General features: G+C 54.2%; 2 protein-coding genes across 19 annotated transcripts in view; one reads left to right on the forward strand and one right to left on the reverse strand.

Annotated features, from left to right (window-relative positions):
• The window catches only part of SOX13 (SRY-box transcription factor 13), a 47,827-nt gene extending 46,144 nt beyond the window's left edge, over positions 1-1,683 (forward strand). For all 17 annotated transcript variants that reach the window (XM_072759320.1, XM_072759315.1, XM_025991446.2 and 14 more), the window contains one exon: positions 1-1,683. In XM_072759320.1, the coding sequence (XP_072615421.1) occupies positions 1-277 (277 nt within the window). In that variant the 3' untranslated portion in view covers positions 278-1,683.
• The window catches only part of ETNK2 (ethanolamine kinase 2), a 22,022-nt gene continuing 5,413 nt past the window's right edge, over positions 852-17,460 (reverse strand). Inside the window, exons 3-9 of one of the 2 annotated variants that reach the window (XR_012001758.1) lie at positions 17,187-17,309; positions 12,622-12,764; positions 11,949-12,032; positions 8,948-9,093; positions 7,338-7,411; positions 5,596-5,775; positions 852-3,740 (exon numbers count right to left, since the gene is read on the reverse strand). Coding sequence is in view for 1 of the 2 variants with exons in the window: in XM_072759323.1 (XP_072615424.1) it covers positions 5,703-5,775; positions 7,338-7,411; positions 8,948-9,093; positions 11,949-12,032; positions 12,622-12,764; positions 17,187-17,309 (643 nt within the window). In the remaining variant the exon portion in view is untranslated. Of the gene's footprint in view, positions 3,741-4,557; positions 5,776-7,337; positions 7,412-8,947; positions 9,094-11,948; positions 12,033-12,621; positions 12,765-17,186; positions 17,310-17,460 lie in introns of those variants that run through there. The other variant, XM_072759323.1, reaches the window with a different exon arrangement.

Below are 17,460 nucleotides of genomic sequence, written 5' to 3' on the forward strand. Positions count from 1 at the left end.
CCCACAGGCTGGCCAGCTGCAAATGAGCTCCTCTGACGTCCTGTACCCTCGGGTGGCAGGCATGCCCCTGGCTCAGCCCCTGGTGGAGCACTACGTGCCCCGGAGCCTGGATCCCAACATGCCTGTCATCGTCAACACTTGTAGCCTCAGGGAGGAGGGGGAGGCCACAGAAGATAGGCACTCGGTGGCGGAGGGCGAGCTGTACCGCTACAGCGAGGACGAGGACTCAGAGGGCGAGGAGAAGAGCGACGGGGAGCTGGTGGTGCTCACAGACTGAGCCTAGCTGGGTGGGCCCAGCCTCCTTCCCGGGAAGACCCGGCCCTGAGCCGATGGGCGCAGCCAGCCGGCCTGGACTATGTTGGTACTTGGACTTGGGCATGCCCGGGAGAGGGGCACAGCTGTGTACTTGTAGATACCCTCCTGAGGGGAGATGCCCCCCAGCCCTGTGGCCACCCCCAGGGAGCTGCGGGCCTAGCTGGGCAGGACTTGTAGAGTGGTCCGGGCTGAGCGCCTTGGCCCTTGGGGCTCATGGCCAGCAGACACTGTGTGACCTTCCCCTCCTGCAAGTCTGCTCACCCCAGGGATGTGGCAGCTCCAGACCTGTCCCCCTGGGGCTACATGCTTTGTTTTCATTCTTGTCCTGGCTGGACCAGCCTCTGTAGGACCAACGCCCACCCCCCTCCCAGATCGCTCCTCTATCACAGGATCACCTTGTACTTTGTGCAGAACGGTCTGGCTGTCCCTCGCTGTCTTCATCTTCTGCCAAGCCTGCTGTGCCTCTGGCTGCTGTGTGTAGGTGTGTGCACGTGTATAGGTTTGTGTACGCACATGCACACGTCTGTTTCCATCTGTTCATTCGTTGCACAAGATATTTATTGAGCGCCTGCTGTGTGCCAGGCACTGTTGCTACGTTCCCATGGGTGTGTCTCTTGAGGCCACTCTTGCTTCTCTGGGGGCCTCGTTCAGTGCTTCATTGTCCCAAATTGCTACCTCTGTCAGTCTGGGTGTCTCAGGTTCTGTGTGTCCTCGTGTGTTTCTGTCCTTGTTTCTCTGTGGGGGTGTTCTTCTATCGCCCTTTTTTGGTGTCTGCCTCTGCCCTTTGGACACCGCTGGACCATCTGAGTTTCTAGAAGGCCCCTGCGCCCACCAGCTGCCCTGACCTCCCCTGCCCATTCCTTTACTCCCTCCCTGATGCTCTCTCCCCTGTCGGTTTGTTCCCATAGAGCCACTTTTAGCTCTGAGCAATATGGAATGTGCTCAGCTTCCTAGGGGCTCTGTGTTGGGCCCCAGGCCCTGGGCCCAACCTGAGTGCCAGGAGCTGGGGACAGGAGGATTGATGGTGCCTGCCTTCCTGGCAGTGACAGAAGCCCTGGAGAGCCAGGGCTTCCCCCCACTTCCACCCCCCACTCACCCCGGGGAATCTGTCTCAGCTCCTGCTCCCATGGACAAGTTATTTCCCTAAGAAATCCCACTGGCACCTGACTCCAAAGATCCAGAACAGCCCTTGCAAACCCCACAGGGGCAGATGTGGCATCTGTGCCTACCCCCCCAAATCTTCTTCCTCTGTCTCCCCCCCCCCCCATTCCCTCAACCCCAACTTCTCTCCAGGCTGTTTTTTTTTATGACTGTAAACATAGATAGTGCTTTATTTTGTTAATAATAAGATAATGATGAGTAACTTAACCAGCACCTTTCTCCTGTTTACACTTGGGGAATTTTTTTGTTTTCTGTTGGCATAATAAAGACAGACCATTTCAGAATCTGGTCCTGGGGGGTGGGGGGGAGCCAGCACGAAGCAAGGAGGCTGGCCTAAGGCCAGAACTTCAAAATGTGTCGCCAGCCCAGGCACCACTGCCCCCTTGTGGCAACTCTGGGGAGCTTCGGGCAGGGGATCTGGGAGGCAATCTCTGCGGCTAGAGGGGCCCAGGCTGAGCCTTTGGGGAGACAGGTGCCACCCAGAGAGCCTTCCCCCTGAAGACGACACTGCCCCTGCCTCCAGGAGATAAGCTAGACCTCACCACACATTGTCTACCCAAGTCCTAAGGAAGAGGGCAGCAGTGAGAGCAGTAAGCAGTCAGGATGCTAGAACTAGCCCCGTGGCCTTGGCTAGGGCTGAGTCAGATCTCCCCTCTGGGCTTCATCATCTGAAAACGCCAAGCTTAAGTCTTATCCATAGTCCTTATCTGCTTTAGGAGAAGGAGCCCAGTGAAAATCTAATGAGAACTGTGGGCCTCTTCCCAGGATGCCCAGAGCCTGTTTAGGAGCCCTCCAGGATGAGTAACGAAGCAAGGTTGCTAAGGATGTGCTTCAGGCCTCTGTGACCTTTGGTTTGAATGGGGATTTCAAACACCTACCGAACACTTAGAGAAGTAACAGCCCATTAGACTTAAAAGGGCTGATGACAAACTAAAACTCTCAAAGTGCTTGTTAACAATGATCAATAAAAAGACCAACTCTTATAAAAAAATAATCCCATTGTATGGAATGGGGCAGCAAAGTTGAAGGGTAATTCTAGTGGAAGGCTGAGCCTTGGATTGGATTAATAGAGGTCCTGTGTCCACAGCCAAGGAGGTGGGAGAAAGGTGGTGGTAAGAGAAGTGAGTTAGGTGTGGCTCGTGGCAGGGCCTCTAACTTGGGTGAAGACTCCCCCAGGAATTAGGTCCTGGCCTTTTGAGCTAGGGAGCATCCTGGCGGCTGGCCTTTGCTGGTTTTTCCCAGCCTGCCCTCCCAGAGCTTTGGGCCTCCTCATCTTGTCCTCCCCACCCCGTTTCCAGTTTCCAGTGGGTACAAACACATCCCAGGGAAAGACACAGGGGGTCCTTGGGAAGAGCAGCGAGGCTGCCTGTGGCGCCCACCCTCTAGTGGTCGGGGGGAGAATTGCTGTCTTAACCTGCACTGTCCGTCTCCCCGACGGTGGGGACTCCCCACCTCCTGCACTTCGTTCCTAACCAAATCAGGCCAGTCTGTCAGGACCCTTCCAGCCATCCTCCTCCTCTCCTGCCAGTCCTGAGTTCCTCTTACTTCCTTGTTCCCCAGTCCTCTGTGGCCTCAGGGGAGCCTGAGGCCAATACTGTCCTCCTCCTAATCCAGGAGCCCTTGGCCTGCCCTGCCCTGGGAGAGGCAGGATAGGGTCAGGTAGGCAGTGAGGCCAGGAACACAAGGTCCTGGTCAGTACCAGGAAGGCTGGGGCATTCTCTGCCCTCTCTGTGCCTCCTGCAAAGGCCGAGGGTCAGAGCCCAGCAGAGATGAACCTCTGCCCTGGTGTGCTTTGCCCGGAGCTCCTGTTATGTGTCCAGCGAAGGTCTGAGAAAGAGGAGCCTGGGCGCTCCCCACCCCCAGGAGTCACCAAGCCCTGGTGCTGGAAGCCAGGGGGCAGGGGTGCTGGCTAGTCTGGGGTGGCAGTGAAAGGACAGACGGGACTCCAGGCTTCGAGGGGGAGGGGTGTCCTAAGCTATCCTCCCCCCATGCTCCCCTCACTACCCCACCCCCCACCCAGAGCACTGGAGGAATGAGTGTGTTTTCTCAAAGGCAGTGGGATGGTGCCTGCAGGTTCACTCCCTTGGTGCAGGTGGTGGCTGGGGCCGTAGGGGCACAGGATGGTACCTGGGGGGCCCTGTCCCAGCCATTCCCTGCTCACCACTGCAACACCGTCTCCAACGCTGTGACATCAAGGCCCCAGGAGGCTGGAAACGAAGTTGCCTTCACAGTGGTTATTTCTGCCCTCAGCTCCAGAGGTGGATCTGAGAGGAACAAGGAGGGTGGGCACTGCCCTTTAGTTGACAAGCACCTGACCCCACGGTACCCCTCGGGGGCCCTACCTGCCCGGCCCCAGGTAGGCCAGGGCCCACCTTTCCCGCACGTCCTCCCCACGTACTCTTCCTGGGCTTGGTACTGCTACCCCTGGGGGCCTGGCCACACTGGATCACTGTGACCTTGAAGGCCCCAGCGGCTGCTCCAGCGGTTGCCATGGCAGCCGGTACTTTTGCCGGCAAAAGCCAAACAGCCAGAGTCTACCTGGCAGGCAGCCACTGCTCTCCCCGCTCTGACGGGCACTGGGTCCCTCCTGGGGGGCCCTGGAGGCAGCGGGGCTATACTGCCCAGGCTGCTGAGAGGGGGTACCCCTGCTCTCCCTTCCCTCTGACCTTCTGAGAAAGACAGGCTGCAGAAGTCATCCTTGACTGCTATCCAGCCGAGCAGCACCCCGTCCCCCTCAACAGCTAGTAGCCAGAGCCAGCCCAGGAAGAAGTCCTGAGTGCTTCCCACCTGGCCAAGCCACAGCCTAGCTCCCTTCCCTGGTAGCACACCCTCTTGGGCTCATCTTCTAGGAAGATGGTCAAAGGCAGAGAGTGCTGAAAGCGCTAGCCCTGCCCAAGCCTATCCCAAACCAGAAGCCGTAGGCCCTGTGAGCCAGGTGCACAGAGGGTGTGGTAGGAAGTGTGCAGCCCCAGGGAACCTAGAGAAAAGAGTTGTAGTGACCCTCCCCCCACCCCATGGGAAAACTAATCAATCATATCTGCGATGTCAAGTCCTCACCATAGGCACTCACACACAGAGTGGTCCAGAAATGGCCATTTTAATGCAGAAAACCATGATAATTTACAAATGAATCACTTTTTGGGCCAGAGCCAGGAGGCTGTGAGGGCAGAAAGGAGGTGGAGGCCGTTGAGTCTGGGGCCATGAGCTCAGCACCTTCACAACCAATCCTACCCAGGCTCTCATAGGCTGGGCAAGCCCCAGAGGACCCTAGTCCCTGCCCCTGGACTCCCACTACGCATTTCCTAGTGGGAAGTTCTTGGGTCAGCTTCAGGACAGAAGGTGGAGAGGGAGAGACAAATCCTTGGAATGATGGCCTGGAGGGCACAGGAGGGAACAAGGCAGGAAGCTGCTGGTAGCTGTTGGCCACCTCACTCTTGGCTACATCGCCCTCTGGCCAAGCATGAAGCAGAGCTGAGCTCCGGAGGCCCAGAACATCACCATTCCCTTGCCTTCCCTCCCAGCAAGTGGCAGAAAGACTGAACACAAGCACAGAGCAAAAAGGGCATGGATGGGAGGGGAGAGCAGAGGTCTTTGGGCTGAGGTTTGGGAAGGGGTTGTTGGACTGGATCTGGCTTGGAGAAAGGGAGGGATCTCAGATGAGGTGGCTTTGGGGGGGGAGCCATTGAACCCAGTTCTAGACCATCCCCCCAAGATATGTACATCCATCTGTCAGTTGGTATGATGCTGGTTTGGGTTCATCAGCACCTCCCACGTGGGGCATGCAGGGGGAGATGGGCTGGAGGCTCAGGGCACTGGAGGTAGAAAGGAGCCCTCCCACCTCCCCCTTTCCCCAAGCCAGGAAGGTCAAAGACACATCTAAGGCCGCCCAGATTCCAGCATGGCCTGAGGCCAGGAATACTGGGCTTCCCAGGGGTGGTGTGGTCCAGGCTCTGGCTGACTACAGGCACTTCCCCATCCCCACCCCCTACCACCCCCCTCAAGTCTGGCAAGGTGAGGGGGACCCCCAGAGCTGGGTCCCTCCAAACAAAAGAATGTGGTCTCCAGCAGCATCTGCTGGGGGCTGGTGGCAGGGGTAGAGCCTTCTCCTTGGACACCCACCTGTCCCCTCTCCCACCTTGTCCAAGAGTGTGGACCCCAGAGCAGAACCGAGCCCTGGAGAACAGGTCTGGCCAGGCAGATGGGTAAGGGAGAGATGGGGAAGCTGGTCACTTTGGCATCTCCAAGGCGGACACCTGAGGCTTCACCTTGAAGTACTGGTGGAATCGGATCACTGCATACCTGCCAGAAGACCAGAAAGGTGGGAGCCCAGGTGAGAAGGAAAGCCAGGTGGGTCCTACTGGGGGAACTCACACCATGAGGAAGACTCACCAGCTCAACCCCAGGGCAGGTGGATGTTTGTTTTTTACTTCAGCTACTTTATTTTTCTTCTTAGATTGGACTGGAGCAGTCCTCCCCGCCCCCCATTTTTTTTTTTAACAGTTCAGCAGTGTTAAGTACGTTTATATTGTTATACAACAGAACTCTAAGATTTTTTTCAATTCGCAAAACAAACTGTACCCATCAAAGAGCAACTTTGCATATCTCCCTCCCCCCAGTGCTTGGCAAAAACTACTGTTTATTTTTTTAAGTAAACACCCAAACGTGGGGCTCAAACTCATGATCCTGAGGTCAAGAGGTGCATGCTCTACTGACTGAGCCAGCCAGGTAACCCCCCTCCCCTGTTTCTACGAACTTGACTAATTCAGTTATGTAAGTAGAATCTTATAACATTGGTCTTTTTGTGACTGGCTTATTTCACTCAGCATGTCCACAGGGTTCATATGTTGTAATGGGACATGATTTTCTCTCTTTAAAAGGCTAATATTCCATTGTATGTGTAGACCACATTTTGTTTACCCATTCAGCCATCCATAGACATTGGACTGTTTTCACTTCTTGGCTGTTGTAAATGATGCTACCAACATGGGTGTGCAAATCTCTCTTTGACACCCTGCTTTCAATTCTGGCGACACACCCAGCAGTAAGAATGCTGGATCGCCCAGGAATTCTATTTTTAACTTTTGGGAGGAAGCACAGTATTGTTTTCCCCCAGGAGCTACAACCATTTTATGTTCCCACCGGCAGTGCCCAAGGGTTCCAATTTTCTACATCCTCCCCAAAGCTTGTTTTCTGTTTATTTGATAATAGCCATCCTGGGTGTGAGGTGAGATCTCATTGTGCCTTTGACTTGCCTTTCTCCAATCACTGTGAACACTTTGAAGCCAGAGTACTGATTCCTTTCCAGCTGAGAGTGGGTGGGGAGGAAAAGGCAAGACTAGACCAGAGTGGAGGACAAAATTATTCCTAGTTCTTAAGGACACACATACTTTACATGATGGAGCCAGCAGCCAATACTCAAGTATGGTCTTGGTATAGGCCCTGGTACCTCACCAAAGGAGGAGCTGGGTCCAATACCCCCACACAATAAGTGCTAAGCCGCCTGAGTGACCTCAGTGAGTCACTTCCACTCTCTGGAACTCTGTCCCCTCTGCTATAAAATGAGCATTTCCATTTTCCACCAGGCCCCATGGCTAAGAGCACTGGCAGCAGAGCAGGGACAGTGGAGTAGGTCATCAGATGCAGTATGGAAAACACATCTACTCAAGAACTTCTGAGTACTATCCAGAGCATCGCTGATGCTTCCCCTAGAAGCATGTGCTTCCCTTAGAGTGGCGACCCCACTGGATATGGGGTGGCTGGAATGGGGACAAGTCCGCAGAGCAGAAGAAGGGACTTTGGATATTCTCTCTGAGCTGACCTTTGCCCACTTCCCACCACCCCAACTTGTCCCCTGCACTCACCTGAGGAAATCAAACTCGATGGTGGAGAACTGGTTCTGGATGAGGGCCCACAGTGCCCAGAAAAAGTGAGATGCCTAGAAAGAGGCCAGAGTGAGTCAGCAAGGCAACCACTCATGCCTGTCCTGAACCCCATGGAGCCAGGGAAAACGGTCACTCTGGAAGACACAACTAAGATGCTGGCAGGCATGACAGGGTCTCCCCAGCACAAGTTGTGGAAATTGTGGATGTCAAGTCACTGGACAGCATTTGGGGGCTTTACTCCCTTAAGAAAAAAGTAGAGTTCTACTTGCCTCAGGTGGGGATCTGCAGGATGGTGCAGACCTCAGCTTATTCTGCAGCCTAAGCACAGACCCTTCCCTGGTTTCTCCCTCACCCAGGGGAGTCTCCCAGGGCTTTCAAGGCCAACATACCAGGATGAAATGAATCATTGCACTAGACCCAGTCCTGCGGTCATCAGGAACACCCCCTTAACTAACCTCCACCCCTTTTCCTCTTCTGTCAGGAGGTGGGTCGGGTTGGGAGAGAAGGATAGATGGGTGAGCAAGAAGCCCTAAGTGAGGGCTTTAACTAAGCATTCAACTGCTCTCCCCTCTGGCCAGAGGTGCCTTCAGGGCCAGGCCACCCCAGGCTCAGGAAGGCAGCACCTGCTCCCCGTTGCCCCTGGCTGAACCGCAGTGACATCATTACTATCCTAGGTCAGGTCCCCCTTCTTCCCCCCCCCCCCCCCCCCCCCAATGTCCTGCTCGCTCTGGGGTTGGCTGCATAGCACCTTCCTCTACTTTTCAGGACTTCATAGGGGAATAGATCAATTAGCCAAGTATAAAGGATTGCATCAAAAGATTTAGCAAGAGGAAGGCATAAATGGAACAGTTAAGAGGAAGAAACCTGATGGAGAAGCAGTTTGTGCCAATGAGGAAAATAGGAGAGGTAATCCAGAATGACAGGTAAGTAAAGATTCTACTTAAGCTCCATGATGTATTGTGAAATTCAGGGCACTGGACTTGTCTTCGTGCTTCTACACGGCTGACATTAATAAGACTAGTTAGCAATCCCCTGGGCACACCCCAGCGGAGACCTGGCACAAACAAGGTGCCCTGGATAAACGGCACTCAAAGTCCAGAACTGACGGCTCAGTAATTTGAGGAGGAAGAGCCTGATGGGAGAGGCTTACGTGGAGTTCTGAGTCCGTGGAGGTAGTTAACAGGGAGGCATAGAGCTGACATTCTTTGTCTCCTCCAAAGGCTTAAAAAAATAAGACCACTACGTTTAACTGCAGCATGAAAGGCTAAAGTCAGACACTAAGAGAACTACTTGTCCAAATGAGAGAATTGCTGAAATACGAAACTGGGATCTTTCTTGGAAGTCTTTCCCTAGGAAGAGGGAAGAGACTTGATGAGGTAGGGAAAAACAGGGAACAGGGCATCTCGGTATTACGGGGATGCCCACGAGGGCTCTTCCCAGAACGCACCCTAGGTTTGGCTTCAGGAGCAGAGGCTGCGGTCCCAGGACCTCACACCTAACCCTGGGCTCTGCCTCTTCCGGGAGGAGCCGGGGTGGGCCCCTCCTCCCGCCCCTCTGGCCCCTGCCCTCTGCCAGGCTCGGGCACTTACCAGGGCAAATTTGTTGACTTGCACGTAGAGCCTCTCCACCTCCCTGGGGGTCACGGCCATCCCCTTTTGTGCCTGCAGGTAGTAGCGCAGCCACTGCAGCTGGGTCTCCCGCCCGGGGTACCAGCAGTAGTCCACCTCGTTCACACCTGATAGGGAAGCGGCCACGCAGCAGATGCTGAGAGATGGACCCCCCCCGGGGGGGGGGCACTTCTCCAGCTCAGCAGGTGTTCCCTGATCCCCTCAAAATCTTCGGGTCCTTTGCCCTGTGGGGCTGTGCCTAGGAATACAGCCTCTTGACCACCAAACCTACCCCACGTGTGGTGCGGCGGGGTGCTGCTTTCCATGGGCTGGAGGAAAGCACAGAGGCAGACTGGTTGAAGGGGAAGGCACAGTCTTGGGTGTGACAGGGACCCCCCCCCCCCCCCCCGCCAGATAGCATCACTGTCCCCTCCGTGCCCTGTATCAGGGAACTCCTCTCTGCTTGGCTGCTAACTGGTTAACACTGCACAAAGCCTTCCCTCCCACTTCGGGAGTCTCTCACTTAGAAGTGTGGGTCTCCAACCTTGTCTCCCCGACCAGTGTTGAGCTGGCTACTTAAAAACATCACCTGGAGAGCTTAGTGAAAACACAGGTTCCCAGGCACCTCTACCCCACCAACCAATTCTCCAGATGATTCAGAAATGCAGCCAGGTTCAGAGGCCCGGGACCAATGGCTTCAATTCCCTCTGGTCCTGCCCTCCCTTGAGTACTCAAGCTGCCAGCCCAGTACGACCCAGACACATCCCTAGCACAGTGGCAGAGGCTTGGCTTAGAGTGGGGATGGCAAGCAGCCATTCGTTGAAGACAAGACCGGGACCAGGCCACCTTGCCCACTGTCTCTTCCTCCCTATCCTTCCCAGGCTTCCCTCAGACTCCTGAAGAAAAACACTCAAGTCTCCTGGGGCCCCCAGAGGAGGGTTGGAAAACAATCTCTTTGTGCAGTTGTTGAAACCAAGGCCCAGAGAGAAGAAACTTGCCCAAGGTCAGCCAGTTGGAGGTGAGTTTGGGGTTGGAACTCTTTTATCTCCTGCTCCCAAGAACCCAGGAGTGTTACTTCCCCAGCTCCCAGTCTCCTTCCCTGCACCCTCCTTCATTCTCAGCCTGGGGGCAGTATGCAATCTGCCCCTTTGGAGAAATTCTAACTGGACTTGGCTGTGTGTGAAGAGGGCTTAAGATGCCTATGAATTACTCCTTCTGGAAAGGCCAGTGGGTCCGGCAGCCTCTGCTCCGCACCACACCCCACAGCAAAGCTGCCCTGCCCAGCTGTGGCCCCATCGTCCCTTGGGTTCTTAGATGCAGCTGGTAGCCACCCTGGGGAGTCGTACCCTTAGGTACAGTGAGTGCTTGACAGACCTGGTCACCTGGGGTTCTGGAAGGGACACGATTGGCCTGGAGGGGCTGGGGAGTGGTTGGGGCTGGGCCAGGCAGCAGCCTCACAGCTGCCCCCATGTGCCTCACCAATCCTAAGCCACGGAGGCTGGCGAGGTCACACTGAGCACCTGCACCACCTGACGATGTCCCTCCAGCCTGTGCCCAGCTCCTCCATGAGCTGCCTCTCCAGCCCCATCAAATTGTTTAACATTTAAGCCCTCAAGCTGGAAAAACCTGCCCCACTTCTTTTATACAAATGATTCTATTGTACAGACTGGCTTTACTGAACAACTGGCTACCCCTACAAAGCGCCCCTCATCTAACCTTCTCCATTCCTCCGCCAGTCTCCTTTAGTTACAGAAGGGTTCCCTGCCTAGTATTGGCAAACACCAACACGATGCTTAGTACACTTGAGTATCTCATGCTGATACTATGAAGTGTAGATACTATTGATATTTCCACTTTATAGAGGCCCAGAGAAGGTAAGTAACCTGCCTGAGGGTCACACAGCCAGTAAGCAACAAAGCCAGGATTTGAACTTGGGACAGCCAAGGTGCAAAGTATACTTTTAACTAGTTCTACCTAGATTATTCTCATCAGGCCACCAGCTCGCTCTGCCCCTTCTCTGCACGGAGGACCCTTATTCATAATCATGCAGGTTATGCTGGGCAGAAAGCAGCCTGCGCAAAGGGGCACACAGAGGCTATGCCTGTCCTGTGTTGGCCTGCCTGCTAGGGGCTGTGTCTGCCCCTCTAGAGAAAGGGGCTTTTTCCATTTTTTTAGATTTTAAAAAGATTTTATTTATTTATTCATGAAACACAGAAAGAGCGGCAGAGATACAGGCAGAGGGAGAAGCAGGCTCCATGCAAAGAGCCCAGTGTCAGACTCAATCCCAGGACTCCAGGATCACGCCCTGAGCCAAAGGCAGATGTTCAATCGCTGAGCCACCCAAGCGTCCCAGGTTTTTTAGTTTTCTAAAGCAAGCTCCACCTGATGTGGGGCTTGAACTCCCCACTCCAAGATCAAGAGCTCCATGCTCCACCAACTGAACCAGCCAGGCACCCCAGGGTCTTTTTCCAACTCACATACCAACCCGAGTATCCTTAGGGATCCCATAGAGGGCACATTCTCCTGATTTGTACCAAACTGCCATATGGGCTGGCAGGGGTCTGCGCTGTGTATGTGGGTCCAGCCTCCCCCCATGAGACCTGGAGCTCCCTCAAGGCAGGCTATACCTCCCCTCCATGAGTTGTGAGATTTTACTTTATTTTTTTAAGATTTTATTTATTCATTCATGAGAGACACAGAGAGGAGAGAGGCAGAGACACAGGCAGAGGGAGAAGCAGGCTTCATGCCGGGAGCCCGACGTGGGACTCGACCCCGGGACTCCAGGGTCACGCCCTGGGCCAGAGGCAGGCGCTAAACTGCTGAGCCACCCAGGGATCCCGAGTTGTGAGATTTTAGAGAACAGCGGCTCTCAAGCCTCCAACCCAGCGAGGACAGAACCCCTTCTTAATCCTCACCCTGCGCCTGGCCATCCATTGTAAGGGAAACATCTTAGGCAAAGACCAAATAGTAATTTCCTTCTCACCTGCAAACTCATTGAAATGGTTGCCAATGTCAAAAGCTTGGTAGTTGTAGCCGGCATATTCATAGTCAATGAACCGTACGTGGCCTGTGAGGTAGAAGAGAGGCAGTGAGGGTCGGTCCCAGGAGATCTGGACAAGGCCTGGTCAAGTTTGCTTGGACCTCTGGAGTGTACACCCGCTGACCCTGGGTGGCTTCTGGGGCAACCCAGCCCAAACCACCCTCCTCAGTGGCCACCTTCGAAGCTGTTTGTCCATCTGCCCTCCAGCTGTCCTCCTGGAGGGACTCTGCTCACAGAAAGGCATCTGTCCTCAGCATGGCTAAGGACCAAAGATAAAGGTCTGTGCTCCCTGGGGGTGGAGCTCTCATTAGGCACACAGAACAGTTCTGTCTCTGTGAGGGCCTGGGCCACCCAAGATGTCTTCAGAAGCCCACAGTAGTGTCAGGGAAAATGGTCCTAACATCAAGGACCCCACAAACCATGATTGTGAGTTCTTTTCTCAGGGTAGATTTTTTAAAGTGGAAATTTCTTTTTCCCTTTCTCTCTTAAATTAACTTGAGATCTAAACTACAAGGTCTCCTTTGGCTTGGCCAAGTACCAGTTTGAGGGATGGAGCCCCAGAGGCAGCTGACCACTCGGGCCCAGCCCTACTGCTGCCCAGCCAGAGAAGCTGTACCTTTGGTGCTGTCGTAGATGATATTCTTGCAGAGCAGATCATTGTGACAGAACACCACAGGGGAGTCCAACTGGGACAGGTGCTCCTTGAGCCAGGCCAGCTCCTGTTCCAATACTTCCACCTTGGGGACATCTGCAGAGAGGCTGGGCAGTGGCAAGAATGGCAGCCGGTGAGGGGAGGCTGACAGTAGACAGGTGGATGCTTGGCCTCTAGAGCCCTGAGCTCCGGGCCTGTTGTCACCTGCTCCTGCAAAGGGCCTCTGGACAAACGGCCCGCCCTGCAGACCCTACTTTGCATCATTTGGCACTAAGGCTTCCTGATGTCCTGACTTCCTGCCGTCACTCAAAGCAGCTTTATTAAAACATGGGCACAAAAGCACTTTGCAAAGTAGTATGTCCCTGATCCCATGGCATCCCTGATACTTCGAGAAAGGGATAGGAAGGTAAGGGAGGAGGCACCGAGAAAGAATGGGAGGTGAAAATGCATGTGCACACTCAGTTATTCCAGACTAAGAACAAGGGCAGAGGGGAGAGTCGCAAACAGACCCACTCTTGGGGCGCTGGTGAAGACTCCTAGGGGAGGGTGTGCTCTCTAAAACCAGAGTCTCTGTGGAGGCATCACAGTGTTCCGTGGAGCAGCTGCAGCACCAACAGTCCTGAAGAGGCAGAGGTATGTCGCTTCTCTGCTTTAGCAGCTTGTGTCACAGGTGGAAAGGACCAGAAAGCTCATAAAGCCTAACATCTCATCTCACAGAGAAACCACTCAATCCCACTTAACAGATGGCTTCTTGGGCTCACTCCTACAAGACCAAGGGAACAGGAGCTTGTGTGTGTGTGTGTCCTTGTCCCACATCCAGGTCAGACCAGGCATCCAACTTTAGGGCAGGAACAAAGATAACAGAGGCCACCCCTCTTTCTGCCCTGCCTCATCCCGCAGCACATCCCCCATCAGCAGCATTGCTGCTGGAAGAAACACATGCTGGAGAATGGATAGATGGGTCAGTCGGTGCTGGTCGCAGAGGCCATGTGGAAGGCGGTGATGGCACACCGTGCTGGGCTGCCCTGAACTTTGGTCTTCAGGAAGCACACAGGTCTGTGTACACTAAAGAGCCAAATAGTTAGCACAGCCCTTAAAACCCCAGAGCTACCAATGGGTGGAGGGGAGGAGGCTGGGGTTTGATCTCCTATTCTGCTCCAAGTATCTCCTGTTTGCTCTCTTATCCAGGGCAGCCAGAGTACGTAAGAATGAGATATGTCCTCCCAATCTTCCCAAAGGATGCTCCTGTCACCCCCTCACCTGGCCCAGTGGCCAAAACACAGCAACCCCCTTGTCCCGCTGGGAAAGGACGAGCGGGCTTCCTCCCAGGCTTTGAGAAGATCAAAGCTGAAGAGGATCTTTGGCCTCTAGTCCAACTCTTTGAGGAAATGGAAGCTCAAGGAAGGGCAGAGGCCTCCCTGCTTTCAGAAATTTCTTGTACAGCTGGACCCTCTTCCCCCTCACTCAAGGGAAACAGTCCTCAGACTGTCCACGGACCCACAGTCAAGCTGAACCCCTAACCACGAGAGCCTCGGTCAGCCTCCGGGGCTCTGCAAAGTCCACTCTGAGTTGGGGAGAGTCTATCAGGGGGGTGACCTGGGGGAGGCCTTCCTTTATCCTCACTGGCGTTCATCTGTGTCAACCAGTCTGCATAAATGCATCTCAGTCTTGGCTCTCTGTAAGAAGATACCTTTCAAGATTCTTTTTTTTTTCCCCTTGGCCCAAGACCATCTAAAGATAAGAATTAGGAGGCCTCCTTTGGTTTGCCCAGGTCTCAGCCTGAAAAACATGACGTTGACATCTGAGATACCTACTGCTCAGGCCCTGACCTCCGCCTGACCCCCACCGTACCCCCGCCCACCAAGGCCACGCAGATAGTTACTGTGGGAGCCATCCAGGCCTTCTATATCCCTGGGGAGCCTCCCTCGGCTGCCCTACTTCCCTCCCCTGAGCGCTTGAAACACCGCCAGCTTTGCTACCTTCAGCCCTGACACCACTAGACTTTCTCAAGGCTGTGGCGTTGAAAGAACAGTAACCACCACCGCATTGCAGCAATGGTCACACCCCAGGCACCTGCTCCTCCTACTTCTCTATCCCTTACAGGCAGCAGGAGGGGGATGCAGGGGCTGGGCCCCCCTCCCAAGGAAGCCTGGGGGTTCCTCCTGATGAAAAGACTGCTGCCTGCCAAGTGCTCACTCAGCTGTCCAGAGCTGAGCAGGGGAAAGCACCTTCTCCCACAGTGGACTTGGTGTTGGATTTTCCTGGCTCACGACCTTTGCCCTTCTACCCACCCGCATCTCCTCCTAATGCCCCCGAAGCAGCGATCACCCCTCATTCTCCCAACCACCTTGGACATTTCTCTGCGCAACCAAACAGCAAGGCCACCAAATCTATTTCCACAGGGTCCCTGACTCTTCCCCTACTCTCCATCCTCTCCTCCACCAAAAGCTGCCCATGGATCCTGCCCGTTCAGTTACTGACTGATCCGCCCTACCTCCAATCCCTACCCCCACCTCCCCAAATCCCACCTGACTCTGTCCTTTACAATGGCAGAGAGCTTTCTTCCTCAACCACAATCATGGTCCCTGGCTCAGATGCCTCCACAATGACTTTCCACTGTCGGCTAAATGAAATTTTGGCTCCTTAACCTGGCAGGGAAGGGTCCTCCCAGTCTAGCTCCCACCCACCTCTGCAGCTCTATCTCCCAGAGCCCTTCTCAATCCCTCTTGAAGGCCGGGTCCAGCCACCCTTATCCACTCACCACCCATGAGCCAAGCATTCCCACCATCTCTGCCAGCCTGAGTGCCAGAGCTCTGCCCCACTACCTCTGCCAGGAGGACCTGCCCTGGTTCTCCCACCTCCGCATGCATGATACACCGTCTTCCTTTGTCACTATGCACGGGCAGGTCCTATTTATTCAGGTGGTTCCTAAGCTCCTTGAGGGCAGGGCCAATGTCCTATCCATATTTTTATGGTTTTAAATCCCAGTCAATGTTTGTGACATACAGATTGACTAAACCAGGATTATTAGGCTGACCAGAGCTCAAGAGTTTTATCTCATCTAGGTGACTGCTCATCACTGCCACTGCCTGGGGCAGGTTAGGCAGTTTAGGACAGGCCTCTATCTCTGAAGAGGCTCCAAGAAGTTAAACAGCTTGATTTGCCCAAGGTCAAAGGTATGACAAGAGCCAAGGTAGTTGGTCAGCTCTTCTCCGGGGACCACTCTGCTCCCAACAAGTTCACCCCTTAAGGTTACACAGTGATAGTACAGTCAAAGGAAGCTAAAGTGGCAAGGGTCATGCCTGAGCATCAGGGCTTGACTCTAGCCCTTGAGCTGCCACTGACCTTGGAAAGTCCCACCCCCTCTCTGGACCAGTTTTTCCATCTGCCAAATGAAAGTGGTAAGCTGCACAATCAGAGGCTCCGCTGATTCAGACACCCCAGGATCCTGCTCACCGTGTGCTGCCTTAGCCCTCAGGGGATAGGCAGTCCTTGTCCCAGAGATAACATTTGGCATGGAAGGTCTGAATGTGGGCCATCCTGGACAAATAGTCCTAAAGCAGTGCTTGATAATCATTAAGTGGGAGGATCCAGATAAAGTCATGCTTGTGTGTGTGTGACAGAGACACATGATTGGAACAGAGTTAATTATTGTCTTGTCATCTTAGAGGGAAGGAGATACCCTCCGCCTCCCAAACCTCTTCTGTACCCTACTCCCATGAACCTTTGGAACAAGGGTGATGTTCAACCCAGCAGGGAACATGGAGGGATCAGAGACTCACTACTGCCTTTTCCTGGAGGAGGCAGGGGTTACGCAGCCTTCTCTCCAACTCTGCAAGCCTCCTCTAGCACTCAAGGTTTTGCTTTGCTGGGGAGCCAGGTGGCAGATGGCTACAAGGACTTATGGGTTGCTGGCCAGAGAGCCTAGCTGCCTGGTAACCCCGAAGGGCAATGTCAGGATGAGTGGAGTACCCCCCTTCCTTGGAAAGAGCAGTGAGGAAATAGTAAGCTGTCAGTCTGGACAAGGTGGGGAGCAGGGTCCCCAGGAGCACGTGGGGGCATGAGAGGTATCCAGGCAAATATCAGGAGTCTTGACGTCCCAAGGGCTTGTCAGCTGACGAGCTGAGTTCTGACTATGAACTCATAGCCCATTCTCAGGGGTCAGGCTCTCCCTTCTGGTTGCTCAGAAGGCAGCTTAGGTAGAAATGGCCCTGGGCTAGGACACAGAACCCTGCCTCTGAAGAGCCTTCCTGACACTGGGAAAAGCTTACTCTCCGAGCCTCAGTCTCCTTTAAGTAAGGGATGAGATGCATTCCCCAACCCTAGCCTCCACCACAACCAGAAGACTCCATGAGAAATCAACACATAGGCATAAAGCTGTGGATCTGACTTCCTGAGATTTAGTCAATTGGCCCAACTCTGCTTGGAGACAGAGACTCAGAAGTCAGGACTGACGCCCCTCAACCTCTGTGTGGGATGGGATAGGGCGTCACATTAAGGTGGCATCAAACCCTCCCAGATCTTTGTACCTGGGGTTGATCTCATTCTTCACAAGGGTGAAATAATTGTGCATCTTGTGCCAGAGGGTAGGCTTGGGCAGGCTGCCATTGGCATGGATGGTGTGAATCTTTGCCATTTCTAAGGCGATTAGCCTACAACAGAAAACATGAAGGACAGAGTTTCAATGTGCGGCAGGCCCATCCCAGCTCAGCCCCTCCTACCCAGAAAGGGGTCCTACAGGGTTAGGACTGGGGGCTAGCCAGAGGGCCGAGTGTGGGACTATTCCAGATACTTTAGGAGCTC

The sequence above is a fragment of the Vulpes vulpes genome, chromosome 5 (assembly GCF_048418805.1).
Source record: "Vulpes vulpes isolate BD-2025 chromosome 5, VulVul3, whole genome shotgun sequence".
NCBI classification, from domain to species: domain Eukaryota; kingdom Metazoa; phylum Chordata; class Mammalia; order Carnivora; family Canidae; genus Vulpes; species Vulpes vulpes.